The sequence below is a fragment of the Furipterus horrens genome, unplaced genomic scaffold (genome assembly GCF_987537825.1).
Source record: "Furipterus horrens unplaced genomic scaffold, mFurHor1.1.pri manual_scaffold_4, whole genome shotgun sequence".
Lineage (NCBI taxonomy): Eukaryota > Metazoa > Chordata > Mammalia > Chiroptera > Furipteridae > Furipterus > Furipterus horrens.
The window spans coordinates 61684083-61698589 of NW_028327174.1; the positions used below are offsets into that span (position 1 = coordinate 61684083).

The following is a 14507-nucleotide window of genomic DNA, read 5'->3' on the forward strand; positions in this document are numbered from 1 at the left end:
AAAGTCGGGACAATGCTGTCCATCTTGTAGGTTCTTGTAAGAATGTATGCAAAATGCTTTGTTCAGTGGATGGGACCCAATCCTCAGCAACAATAAAATGGTGGCTTACTAATATTGAGACATTAACATTAAAAAATATTTATTGACTTATTGGATACGATGATGAAATCAAATATAATTGAGATATTCTTCCTGAATTTTAAATATTAGTTTTCATTCAAAGAAGACTAAAACTGAGATAATAAGTTTCACTTCTCAGGTGCAAATATATAATAAATTCCAGTAGCACCATGGATGGATGACATGAATCACATTTAGACTTGGCTACAATGATCACCAAAGCACAATGTTTGCCTCTGGTCTCTCTCCCGGGGCCCAACCCATTTTTCCACACTGCCAACAGTTATCTTGTGATTATGACACTTCTCTACTTAAAAGGCTCCCTGCTGTCCACAGAACTGGGTCCAAGAGCTCAGCACAGGAGGCCTCTCCCAGTTGGCCCTGACCTTCCTTCCCAGCCTCTGTTTTGGATATTCTGGCTCTTCACCTTACACTTTTACACAAGAAATTAGGGCATTCAGAGTTCCATAGTAAATCTCCTGTGTGGCAAAATGGAAAAAAAAAAAAAAAAAAAAAAAACTTAAACAAAATTTTAACTTTTTCCTTATGTTCTATTCTTTTGTTATAAAGTAAAAAGAGTTGCTAAAATTTTTTTTGAAGTTGTACAATTAAAAATAACGTGCACACACTGTCAGTTGAAACATGCATATATATTACTATTTTTCATCTATAAGAGATCTGGTATTTTAATGGAAGACATCTTGTAACTCCATTTGCAATTGCCGGAAGTATAATGCCCCTTTCCCCCCTCCACCCCCACGAAATGCAACCCATAAACTCTCGGGGATGCGAACTACTCATTGTTCATCCATTAAGTCCAGTTCAAACACCACTGCGCTGGAAAGCCTTTCTCCCCAAATCTTATTGTCCCTTTTTCCTTCCTCAGGGTTCCCAGAGCTGGGAATATTTCTCTCTCTTTCAGCATTATTGTACTGCCTGTAATTATTTATACGATAGACCATATAGAGATGCTTTAGGGCAAGGTCCTAATCACTGAATCCCTAGCTCTGAGCTTGGTGTTTGGCCCACACGAAGAATCTGAAAGTTTATATCTGGATACGTGTATGAATGATCAAAGCCTAAATTTCCTGCTCTCTTCAGATCTTGCAGGGGAAACATTTTCACACTGGGCACGCCTTCGGACACAGGATTTTGATAAATCAGGCCCATAATATTCGAGAGGGGTTTGAAAAGGAGCCAGGAAAGGTCACAAGCTGTAAATGTGTCCTGTCAAAAAGCTAGGTGTGACCTATTCTCACACCCCGCCTTTCCCACAATCCTAGCACCCCGAACTATTTCTAGGAGGAGGAGAAGATTGTGTTCGAGGTAGGTATTTTCTCCACTTCGATTGAGGAGCTTCGCCACCCGTTGATTTTTAAGAGCCACGTCGTTCACCAGTCTTCAGTTTTCCTACGGGGGTCCAATATCTCAGAGTCACATCCCTTTCTGTCATGGAGGCATCTAACTCTGGATTTCTGCAATGGAGTCTGGAAGAGCCCCCTTCAGATCTACCGCCCTCGGCCAAAAAGAGTGCCCCTGGTTGGGAAGGGGTTTCCCAGTTGCTGGGTCTGCGATCCCGGTCAGCGTGGAGAACAGCGGGGGCAGCACGGGGGACCGGGCAGGGCTGCGTTGGCCACAGGAGGCATCCATCTTCCCGGACCAGCCCCCCATTTCCTCACCCGGCGGGGCGGGGACGGAGACTGGCAAGAGTGACCGCGCTGTCCCCTCCCCCGAGCCCTGCCCCACCTCTCCGAGTCCCGCGCGGTCCGCCCGCGGCTCACTGGCTGGGCGCCGGGAGCCCCGGGCCGTGGTCGACCCAGCCACTCGGCGGCCACTGGGGGCGCGGCTCCTCCCGGTGTGAGTGTCACCGGCGGCCTCCTGGGGGCAGCAGCGGAAAGGGAGACGAGGAGAAGGAGCCCGTTTGCCAAGGAGGCAGAGGATCCTCGCGGAGAGGGCTCTGGAGACCTAAACTCTGGCGGGGCTGCGCCCAGGTCGCGTTCAAACGGCGCTGCCGCCGCCCTCCCGTCTTCAGCGGAACTCGCTTTAGGACTGCGACTCCTTCTGTCCGTCCCGGCGGCAGCAACAGCCTTTGCCGACGGAAGAGCGCCGGGCGCGGCAGCAGCATCCCCAGCCCGGGCGGGACCACTGAGCGCCGGAGCCGGCGTCTGGAGCTGGAAGGGAGGAGGGTCGCTGCGCCCGTGGTGGGCGCGTTCCCCGGCGCCCGCCCTCCCCCGCTGGCCCTGCCCCGAGCGCACCGTGCGGGTTTCTAACAATGGTGCGGAGCGCCAGCGCGAACCCCGCGTCCGCCCAGCGGTAGTAGAGGAAGTGGCCCGGCTCCGGGTGGGGTGATCAGGGAGACGCCCCCCGCCACTCGCTCGTTGGAGTTTGCCTGCGCGCCGGGCCTCTCCGGCTCCGAGCCCCGGCTCTTCTCCGGAACGCCGACCGCATTTCGATACGGGGAGTATGGTGCCAGCGCTCGGGTTAATCTAGTACCCGGCTCGCTCCTTTTTTCCTCCTCCCCGTCCTCCTTTACCGCCTGTCGGTGCTGCCGCTGTGTTCCCGGCGTGTGGGAGTACAACTCTCCGCCTCTCCAAGGAGACTGGTCTGTGACCACCTAACCGAACTTGCCCGTTGAAAGCAAACCTAGAACAGCTGGATAATGTCCACTCCGAGCAGATTCAAAAAGGACAAAGAGATCATAGCTGAATATGAAAGTCAAGTCAAAGGTAAGGATGGGAGCGGCCGCCTTGCTCCTTTTGTGTGCTTTCTTGTCATTGTGCTCTCGGGGAGTTGCATTTATAACTTGGGGTCTGCCTTGCAGAAAGGTTGCGAGGGACAGTTCAAGCCCCTGGCTGAGCCACCCGGGGTTTGGTACAAGCCAATCCCAGCCTTAATCCTAGTCCCGTCAAACCCACAGGGAGTTGGAAACCCGGTGGCTTTCCCTGGCTGCCAGCGCGCACCTCCGAAAGGGAGAGAACTGGCTTTAACTTAATCACCGCCTTCAGCTGGGCAACTTACATGGGCGGCAAGCAGCCCATGTATTTCTCCCACTTATCATCATCGTCGTCATCATCATCATCATCATCATCAGCAGCAGCAGCAGCAGCAGCACCATCCTTATTATTCTTTTAAAATGATACCATTGTCACAACATAATTTTTTTAAGGAGTCATTTTTCTGAAGTCTGGACACCAACTGGTCTAGAGCTTCATTGACTGCAGGCAATTTTGACATTCACACTGTTCACTCTTAATTTATTAGGGCGAGGCCCACTTTTATAAAACAACTCCCTGGCACCCTGGCAGTTAAACCAACCAGGGACTGGTGGAATCTGACTCCTCCTTTATAATGGACCAGAATTCACTGCCATCTTTCACACTCACTCCAGAATATTGCCTTATCATTTGCTGGAAGCCACTTGCATGTAAAATGAGGGTTTGAATATTTAAGTAGTAGTTTCCATCCATTTACATTGTCAAGTAATGAAGGGACCCAATTAAGGTTAATTAAACATTTTTGCTTAACGTGCTTTGTGGTTTGAAAAATATGTTGTCTAGAACAAGTATTTTATGTGGCTGTTGAAGTCTTTCATAAACCTTTGTTTATTGTTTATTGTATTTTTTTCTTTTGTGGTCTCTCAAGAGTAGCTTTCTCTATTGAGACAATGGATGGAATGCTGAGGTCGCTACTGTTCTTTGGATTATTCGATGCAAAGTTCGTTAAAATTGCTGTGTAGACACCTGTGTTTGTACAGCTACGATCTGACAAAAGGGCTACCAAGAAAGGCATTCCTGTACTTGCCTTGGGTGTTCTTTTGTGTGGTCAAGTTGTGAAAATGCCTAGAGTCCTGTGAGAGGACCTGGTGGGGGAACCCTTTTGTCACCTGAGTGTGGACTTGGATCAACTCCTCATGACACCAGGCACACACCGTGTGCAAACCCAGGGACTCGTGTTTCCTTTATGCTGACCCCTACAATGGAGTTAAGCTAAACGGGGCTCAGGAAGATCTTTATCTGCTTGTAATTAAAACAATTTATATTTATAGGAACTGGTTCCATTGGCATGGATGTTTTATTAACAGGGAAGTAATTATTTCTTTAGAGACAGGTAAACTTTGTAGTGAGCATATCCTTTCTTTTCTTAATGAGCCCAACACCGCTTAAAACCTTTCATTCTAAGGTAGAACTCCTGTTCTTAGTCCCTATTCCTCTGTGCGGTTTTTCTACATGGCTCTTTTGTGGCAGATCTTCCACGGGCGGCAGTCTGGCTTTCCTGCTGCATGAACTTCCTAGTGTTGGTTTAGTTATTTCTGCTCTATGATCATATGTCCATGATCACGTTCTTATTTGAAAAAATATTCTCATGATTAATTTCTCTCAGAATATGAATTCTATAGTTATATGGTTACTTATATGCTTGAGAGTATACACCCCCTACATTAATTAAAAATCAATCAAATGGGTTGTGTTGCAATGTTTAATATGTGTCTGTTAAACCCAGTACAAAGATAAATTATGAACATGGTGAAGATTGTTTTTGGAACAAATTCTATCATATAAAAACTGATTGCTCTACTCCCTTCAACCCTTCTCACTTTTACACACCCTGGAGTCCTCAGGCTGCTTTAGGATCCTTTACTGCACTTGACCTGCCCTTCTCATGAGGGCCTGTGTCCAGACTTTAACTATCTCTTGCAATACTTACATATCTTGTGTCTATTATATACGAGATCATTATATACGTATGCAAATATGGGAGTAGGGTAATACAATCAAGTCAGATCATGTACACATTTAATGGCACGAATTCGCCTGTACTTGTAGGCAAAATCAAGAGGAGAGTGGGAGAGAAATGACGGTTAAATAGTGCATGAGGCCAGGTGTTCTATGCAGTGAGAGTAGGTTGCTTAATAAGAAAAGAATGAAAGTCAGGATTCTGATTTTCTGTTTTGTTTCCTAAGACCCTCTTTAAGGCTCAGTGTCTTACCCTGACAGGGTGCTAGTCCAGCATTTAAAGATAAGTGTTTTTAGAGCAGCCAGCTTTTAATTCTATCCAGTTATTTCATCTGATGAAAAACAAAAGAAATGTGGCCTATTCTATTGCTGAAGGAAAACCTGGCTGTGTTGGTGTCGTTAGGAGAAGACATAGGTCTGTTCCCAATGAATAAAGCCAAAGATATTGGACTCTGGGTGAGTTAGAAGTATGGGTGATTTTAAGAGTCATTTTTGACTTTTTTTTCCTTCTGACTTAGAACCTAGTACTCTGAAGTATTGTTTTTTTCTTATTCTTTCCCATTTCCCTAACCCACTTGTATTTATTTCAGAATTTCTTAGATAATATCTTGATCTCAAGGAATGACTCCAGATGTAGGGTTTGCCACTGTGGCTGCCTGCACATGTTTTGGGAACAGACTTCATGGAATTATTCTCAGCTGTCAAAAGAACCATCCTAAGTGATAATACATAATTTTATGTGTAAGATTATGAATGTGTCCAGTCAGATATATCATATTGGGCAAGTCACTTAGCTTCTCTTTGGGTTTTGGTTTTCCCAGTAAGATATGGAGTTTGGCTTCTCTCACTCTTAAGGATCTTTGAGTCTAATCAAAGATGTCATGACAATCATATTAATAACCTATTAAAATTTTCCAACTTTTTTTTGCATTTTCTCTCAGCTGCCATGTATTGGGGAGAATCATCTAAGCTTTTACATTTTTCATAATGAATTCACAAACACTATGTATTATTTGAGTACTCAGGGAATTAAAATGTGATGCAACAAAGATATATAAAAATAATAGCCCTGGCCAGGCGGCTTAGTTGGTTGGTGCATCATCCCATGCACCAAAAGGTTGTTTGTTTCATACTGGATCAGGACACATAACCTAGGTTGCAGGTTTGATCCCTGGTCGGAGCGCATATCAGATTGGGGGGAGGCCTGGGGGAGGTGTGCAGCCCATCGGTGTTTCTCTCTTTCTCTCAAACCAATAAATATATCCTCAGGTGAGGATTAAAAATAATAATAATAAATGTCCAATAAAGTACGACAGAATTGTAAGAGGAGGGAGAATTGGGAATTATACATGTAGTTGAAGAATAGATAGGTTTAGCACTGATTGGTGTGGCTCAGTTGGTTCGGCATTGTCCTCCCAAAGCAAAAGGTCCTTGGTTCAATTCCCGTCAAGGCACATGCCTGGGTTGAGGGTTCAGTTCCCAGTCAGGGCACATATGAGAGGCAACCTCTCTCACATGGATGTTTCTCTCCTTCTCTTTCTCCCTTCCTTCTCCTCTCTCGAAAAATAAATAAATAAAATATTTTTAAAAAAAGAATAAGTAGGTTTAAATCAGGGACAAAAGGACTACAAGCAATAATTTAAAAGGAGTGTGTTAGCAAGGAAGAAAAAGACTAACCATTTTATGCATGTTGGTCAACTTCCCAAAGATTCAGAATCCAGAGCAATTAATGACTTGTTTGTGCGGGCCCTTATAAAGCAATCTTGTCTGGAAAAGTGTATGACATGCAAACCATTCGACAATGCTACTTGCTAGCATCTCTGGGAAAAAACCTAGCATTGGGAAGATTGTTAACAAGTGGCTAACAGAAGATTTGAGGATTATGTATGGGTTTTAGTGATCTATGTAATTTTTGAATTCTGCAGCAGAAATATTGTGGAGCACATAAAAAATACTGGTTCATATATGGGACCAAAAGTATCAAAAAATATTTCATGAGGTAGACTGCATGGATGAAAATTTGGGTTTGCTTTTAATAATGCATATTGTTAGTTGCTAAGAGTTGATAGCAATTATTTGCAGTATTTTCCTAGGAATAATCTCATACTCATCTACGTGCCATACGCACAGGAAGTGCCAAGAAAATCTGTTGTTCTTCAACTACTCTGCTGCCTGTACTGCAAACAGTACATTTTGGTAGCAGATGGAACATGAGGAAATGCTAGTTCAATTTGAACTGACCCCATGTCATGGAATAGGTTTTAATAGGGAAATGAAATTAAAAGTGCTGTTGTCATTAACATGGAACCTGTGTCTGCATCTAATGTTCTTGCAGCTAAGGTGGAATAAAAACCAGCAACAACTTAAATTATGAATTAAAACCTTATAGCTGGGAGAGACTTTAAACACTTCCTGTCCAACTTGCTCATTTACAGGAGGCATAATGACAGAGTTACACAGCTAACTATGAAGGACTAGAACCCAGGGCGTCTGCTTTTCAGTGGCAATGGTTTATTTTTAGAATCCTCACAAAGTAGAGTAGAGAGAGAAGTCTATTTAGACTATATTACTTGAAGGAATCATAGTTGGACCTAAGAGAGAATAGCAACTCTGGTCTGTTAACAGGAAGAGTTAATTAAATTGATGAACTGTAATTAAGTGGGGTTTTGTGTGTGTGTGTTTTAACCAGGATCATTTTAAGAAATGGTAGTGCCTAGCCAGCAGCTTCATATGCTGGCTTTCAGAGCAAGGAAAACAATGGCTAATATGTATAAATGCAACTTGCTTGCTGTTTTGGTCTAGCTAATTGCAGCATTGCAAAAAGCCCTTTTATGGTGCCCAGAAAATCATTAGTTAGATGGAGTTCAAAAAATATTAAGGACTAGTTTTGGAGAAATTTTTGAGCAAAAGCATATCCTGAAACACAGTAAAGGAGGGAGTCTACTAAGGATGGTAAACCTCTGCTCTGACACTTGAGTTGGGTTTGTTTAGTCCTGTGTTTTGTTTAGGAGCCACACACCTTCGGATCTGGTTCCGACTGAGAGTTTCCTTTGTGGATTGACCAGACTGACCCTTATTTCATTCATGCTACCTATTTTCACTTCAAATCAGACAAGTAAGAATTAGAATAAAGAAATGGGAGTAAGCTGTATGTCTGATCGCTCTATTTTTGTTTTAGTAGTTTGAAGGCAGAGATTGGGATTAGAAACAGTTACTTGAAGAATTTTTTTCGTTATTTGAAGGTATTTTTATTTGTAGGTCCTGAGTTACTTTCTTATTGACATTATACAGATGTGTTCTCCTGTTGATATCTTGAGATGGGAAAAAATAGAACATAGTGTTTAAGAACAGAAACTTTGGTGTTAGCCATCCAGCTCTGCCACAATGTTTTCATTTTTAAAATGGGGTTAATAATAGTACTTGCCTCCTTGTCTTTGTGAGACTTCAGTGAGGTGATTTGTAGAAAGCATTTATGACAGGCTTGGCATGTAATTAACAGTCAATAAAAATTAGTAATTGTTCTCTGTTAGTAATTGGTTTTCTTTACATCTCCGCTTCTTATTATATTCTGACTTAGATAAGCTCTTTGAAATTCAAATATATAATCTCCAGTTTGTTGCCTGAATAGATCCCAAAGTGGCCAAATCTTGAATCATTGTGATAAATGCTATGTACTATTAGAATGGAAGGAGTTTTGTGGTACAATTGAAAAGGGAAGTGTAATACACAAACCAGAAAGAGTCCCAGCTCCTTATAAGGTAGATTTTATATCATGTCATTATACTTTTTACATTATATTTTATTATATTATAGTTGTCCCAATTTCTCCCCATTTGCTCCCTTCCACCAGCAAACTTTCTCAAACTATCCTCACACCATTGTTCTTGTCCATGTGTTATGTGTATGAGTTCTATGGCTACTCCATTTCCTATACTGTACTTTCATCCCATTGGCCATTCTGTAACTATCTATTTGTACTTCTTAATCCCCTCACCTCTTCACCCTTTCCTTCACACTCCCTTCCCATCTGGGCAACCATTAAAATGCTCTCTGTATCAATGATTCTGTCTCTGTTTTTCTTGTTTGCTTAGTAGATTTTTTAGATTCAATTGCTGATAGATATGTATTTATTGCCATTTTATTGTTCATAGTTTTGATCTTCTTTTTCTTAAATAAGTCCCTTTAACACTTCATATAATAATGGTTTAGTGATGATTAATTCCTTTAGTTTTTTCTTGTCTGGGAAGCTCTTTATCTGCCCTTCCATTCTAAATGATAGCTTTGCTGGGTAAAGCAGTCTTGGCTGTAGGTCCCTGCTTTTCATGACTTTGAATATTTCTTGCCAATCCCTGCTAGTCTGCAAAGTTTCTTTTGAGAAGTCGGCTGACTGTCTTATGGGAACTCCCCTGTAGGTAGCTAACTGTTTTTCTCTTGCTGCTTTTCAGATTTTCTCTTTATCTTTAACCTTTGGCATTTTGATTATGATGTGTCTTGGAGTGGGCCTCTTTGCATCCATCTTGTTTGGGACTCTATGCTTCCTGGGCTTGCATGCCTATTTCCTTCATCAAATTAGGGAAGTTTTCTCTCATTATTTTTTCAAATAGATTTACAATTTCTTGCTCTTTCTCTTCTCTTTCTGGCACCCCTATGATGCAAGTGTTGGATCTCTTGAAGTTGTCCCAGAGGCTGCTTATACTATGCTCACTTTTTTGTATTCTTTTTTCTTCTTGTTGTTAGGATTGGTTGTTTTCTGCTTCCTTGTGTTCAGAATCATTGATTTGATTCTCAGCTTCATCCACTCTGTTGTTTCCCTGTAAATTGTTCTTTATTTCAATTAGTGTAGCCTTCATTTCTGACTGGATCTTTTTTATGCTGTTGAGATCCTCACTAAGTTCCTTGAGCATCCTGAGCACCAGTGTTTTGAACTCTGATAGATTGCTTATCTCCATTTTGTTTAGTTTTCTTTCTGGAGTTTTGATCTATTCTTTCATTTGGGCCATATTTCTTTGTCTCCTTCCTGTGTTTGTTTCTATGTATTAGGTAGAGATTCTATGACTCCGTGTCTTGGTAGCATGGCCTAATGCAGTAGGTGTTCTGTCAGGTCTAGTAGCACAACCTCCCCTATCACCCAAGCTGGGTACTTGAGGTGTGCCCTTCATGTGGGCTGAGTACACCCTCCTCTTGTAGTTGAGCCTTGATTGCTGTTGGAAGGATTTACCCAGGCCAGTCAGCTGCAAGGACTGGCTGTGACCTCTGACCACCAACCACCACCTTCTGTGGAGGATCAGCTGTGCAGGGCCAGTGGGGTGGTGATCCGACATGATCTGTAGCTGTCCACTGGGTGGTGCAGGCCAAGGTCAACCCCCACCTGTGTTCTGCCCAGGGGCACCCTGCTTGAGCTATAAAGCAATCTGAGATGGCTGCTACTTGCTGGGCTTAGTATCAAGTGCTATTATATGTCAGTTATATCTCAATACAGCTGAAAAAAATCGAAGTGCTTTCTAATGACAAGCCAAGTGGACACATAGCGGTGCCACGTACATTCCTGCCAAATCTAGTGGTGTGATTTAAGCTGCAGGAGAAAACCTAGTGAGTCCTCAGTCTCATATGTCATTTGACAAGTAAAAGAAAATGTCACTTCCCCAAGTCAGGTGTTCTGTGAAGCCAGAAGTTGCAATAATCTTAACAGCATCCAACAGTTATTGAACGCTAACTGTGTACAAGTCACTGTTGTGGCTGCTTTGCATGGGTGGACAGAGCTTATATATACATTCCAAGCTAGAATGCATGGCAGGAGGAATTTCCAGTTGCTTCTCTCACTTAGCGTAGGTTGTACTTCCTGAATTTGGACCACGGTATACCCACCTCCTGGATTCAGTTTGCCAATATTTAGTGGTTTTGTTTTCTTTTTTCTTGTCTCTGAATTGAATGAAATAGACCTAAGATTTTACTTTCTGATCATGGATTTGGGTTCATATCTAAATTATATGTGAATATGTTGGAGAGTATTGTTTCTCTTTCTATTTTGTGGAAGAGTTTAAAATTTTGGAATATTCCTTTTTTTGAAACTTGGAAGATTTAGTTGGGTCTAGTTATTTTGTGTGTGTGTGAAGAACTTTTTAACTGCTAATCATTAGTTATAAGATTATTCTTTCTATTTCTTCTTTGGAAAGTTATATTTTCCAGAAATTTATCTATTTTGTATGTTTTCAAGTATATTGATATAATATTGATGATTGTAGTCTTATTGTTTTAAAAATGCCTTATCTATACTGAATTTAAAATATTATTTTGAAATATTTATTTCTATCTTGTCTCTTGATTATTAAAGGGGCTTGACCTTTTTTTGTTTTTTTCTTTGTATTTTGATCTTTTTTTTTTTTTTTGAATTTTTACTTTATTTTTAAAGAGAGGACAAGGAATGGAGAAAGAGAGGGAGAGAAACATCAATGTGTGAGAGAAATGTCAGTGGGCTGCCTCTCATAGGCCCTCAGCTGGGTACCTGGCCTGCCACCCAGACAAATGACCTGACCTAGAATCAAACCAGCAACATTTCAGTTTGCGGGATGACACCCAACCTACTGAGCCATACCAGTCAGTGCTTGATTTCTGCTCTTATTTTTACTACCACCTTCCTAATTTTCTTTGGGTTTATTTTCTTAAGTTGGATACATAATGCATTTATTTTTGTTTCTTTGCTACTGTACATACACTTTCTTCTTTGACCCAGAGGTATATAAGAGCATGCCTTTACATTTTTTAAGAAGTAGGCAAATTTTATTTATTTTTTTAAAAATATGTAACTACAATACAATTTGAGAATAATAGTGTTTGAAATTAATTCGGGATTGTTTGCTCTTTTACTATTCTCTGGAGGAGTTCATGTAAGATTGGAAGTATCTGACTCAGGTGTTTAGTAGAACTCACCTGTGAAGTTATCTAGGTTTAGTGACTTCATCAAGAAAAAAATTATGATTGTGTCCAAATTTACAGATTTTCTGATTAACTGATATAAAACTGTTTTGCGTATTCTTCTATCTTTTCCATCTCTGCAGCATCTGCTGTCAGGATTCTTCTCTGTTAATAACAATTGTCTGTGTCACCCTTTTCCTTGACTGACCTTGCCAGACGGATGTTGATTTAGTCTTTTCAAAGAACTTGTTTTTGCTTTCTTGGTTTACTGTATTTCATCTTTGTTTTCTATTTCATTAGTTTATTCTCCCTATTGTTCCCTTTCTTTAACTTTTTTTGGTGAGCATTATTTTGCTGATTCTTTTCTTTAAAGTTCTTATTTATTTTCCAAGTTCTTATTTTTCTTCTTTTCTAATGTAAATATGTAAAGTAATAGAATTTCCTCTAAATACTGCTGTACCTGCATTCTACAAATTTTTATGTGTAGAGTTTTATCTTTCAGTTCTATGCATTTTCTAATTTCCATTGTGGTTTTTTTCTGTGACTCATGATCCGTTTAAAATTTTCCAGGAATACACAGTTATTTCAGTTATCTTTTAGTTATTGATTTCTGACTTAATCCCATTGTCATAGAAAATGGTCTGATTATACTGATCTTTTGAAATTTTTTTCTAAATGTTTTCTTTGACTATGTGTCCCATTTAGGAGTATAAGCCTTAACCTCCTCCACTGGCCCTTCCCATCTCCTTTCCTCTGCTTTATAGCTCCCCCTAGCCCTTTTTCTCATTTGATCTCTTTTATACTGACTTTATTTTGTTTGAAGGCTTTCAAAATTCCTTATTTATGTGAAAGTTGGTGATGTGATTAAAATCATATTTTAAAAAATATATTTTTTAGGCCCTGGCTGTGTGGCTCACTTGGTTAGAGCATCATCTCAATACACCAAGGTTGTAGTTCCATCCCCGGTCAGGGCACAGATGAATCAACCAGTGATGCATAAATAAGTAGAACAACAAATCAATATTTGCCTCTTTCCCTCTTTTTGCCTTTCCTTTCCTCTCTCTAAAATCAATTAAAAAAATTTTTAATAAAATAAAAATATTTTAGTTTGAATCACAAGGGTCATATAGAATTTATCTATGTAAATTTACTATATTTTAGGAAGTAGAGGTTTAATAGTCAGTGTTGTTTTATTTTTTTAACCCATCAGTACATGACTCTTTTTAAAATTGAACTATAATTGACATATAAAATTATGCTATTTTCAGTTGTATAACATGAGACAATAGTTGTAAGTATTGTAAAATGATCACCGCAATAAGCCTAGTTAACATCCATCACCACACATAGCTACAATTTTTTTCTTGTGATGAGAACTTTTAATGTCTATGAGTATAATTCAAGTTACTATGGGAAGGTATGTTTTGTTTTTTATACAGAGAATGATCTGGATCTGGTTGTTGCCATCCAGAAATGATTAAGGAGGATACATATACAAGAGAGCAAATAATGTTACACTAAGAATTTTAAGTTCTTCATATATAGGTATGTGTCTTCACATGGAAAAATCCAGGATATGTGGATTTTAAGGATGGAAGTGTGTAGTGAGGACCAGTGAAAACCTCTCATCAACATAAGAACGTCCAAATCTGTAGGGAATTTTTATGAGTTTATTTGAGCCAAACTGAGGTCATATATATGTCAGAGAGCAAGATCTCAAATGGTCCAGAGAATAACAGTTTTGCAGCTTCTTTTATGTATTTAAAATTAAGGAGGGAATGTAAGGAAGAAAGCAAGGCAAGGATCAGGTCACAGGATAGTTAAGATTATGTGCTCTCTTGAGAGTTAATATCCCCTTTGAAGGACATTACTTCTGGTGTTTCAAAGGTATGTTAACCTAGATGCCCAGGAACAATGGTGTGTTAACATAGATGCCCAAGAACAATGGACAGGCTGGCTTAAAACATTTCACCAAAGAAGTTATAGGCCTGGGGTATGACAACCCGCCACCAGCGAGCTGCCCAGTTAGGAATTTATGATCAGATCACCCTGTGAGGTTACTTTCCATACAATGCCCCCCCCCCCATTTTTTTTTCATCCACACATTCCTGATTAATCTGAGATGCTATTCTGTTGGGAAATCTGGGGTCTTGCTGGACATTCAGGTCTGGTCTTTCATTGTTGCAGCTTGCGGGTGACAACTCTCCTTTTCTTGTGGAGCTGCCCCTACCATTTTACCCCTTGGAGATCTACTCTGAAGCTGCCTGCAGAGACCTATAATAAATTCAGGGCTCTGTGGAAGACGAAGCACCCTCCAGCCATCTTGGCATCACAGCAGAATAGCTGACCTGGCAGAACAAGAGCATTGACAATGGTTCTAGCAGTTCTCCAAGTGCTTGATGACCCAGTTTCTGGGCTGTCATTTCTCACTCCCTCCTCAGCTGGTCTGTGAAAGACCTCTGGACTTTTGCCCTTCAATTTTATTATTCGGAAGGTGCGGCTTACAAAAACAGATCCCTCCCTTAGACCTCCAGCAATTAAGATAGAACAATAGGTGTCTGCTTATCTTAATCAGACAATGTACTCTTCTGGGGAAGTTCAAATTTTAGACTGGCTGTGAAATTAGCATGTGTAAAAAATGAAATTAAGCCTCCAGTCCTTATTTTCAAAAGAGAGGGAGCAGGAAGAAGCCAGTCAGCTTGCCCACCTTGCTTTATAGTTGTTAAGTGTGCATGACATATT

The 14507-nt window shown here is 40.7% G+C and overlaps 1 protein-coding gene across 1 annotated transcript in view; it reads left to right on the forward strand.

The window, feature by feature from the left end:
• The first annotated feature begins 2468 nt into the window (after positions 1-2468).
• Positions 2469-14507, forward strand: part of SRGAP1 (SLIT-ROBO Rho GTPase activating protein 1) — a 276096-nt gene continuing 264057 nt past the window's right edge. Inside the window, exon 1 of the mRNA XM_090273550.1 lies at positions 2469-2846. Coding sequence (XP_090129676.1) covers positions 2780-2846 — 67 coding nt within the window. The 5' untranslated portion in view covers positions 2469-2779. The remainder of the gene's footprint in view (positions 2847-14507) is intronic.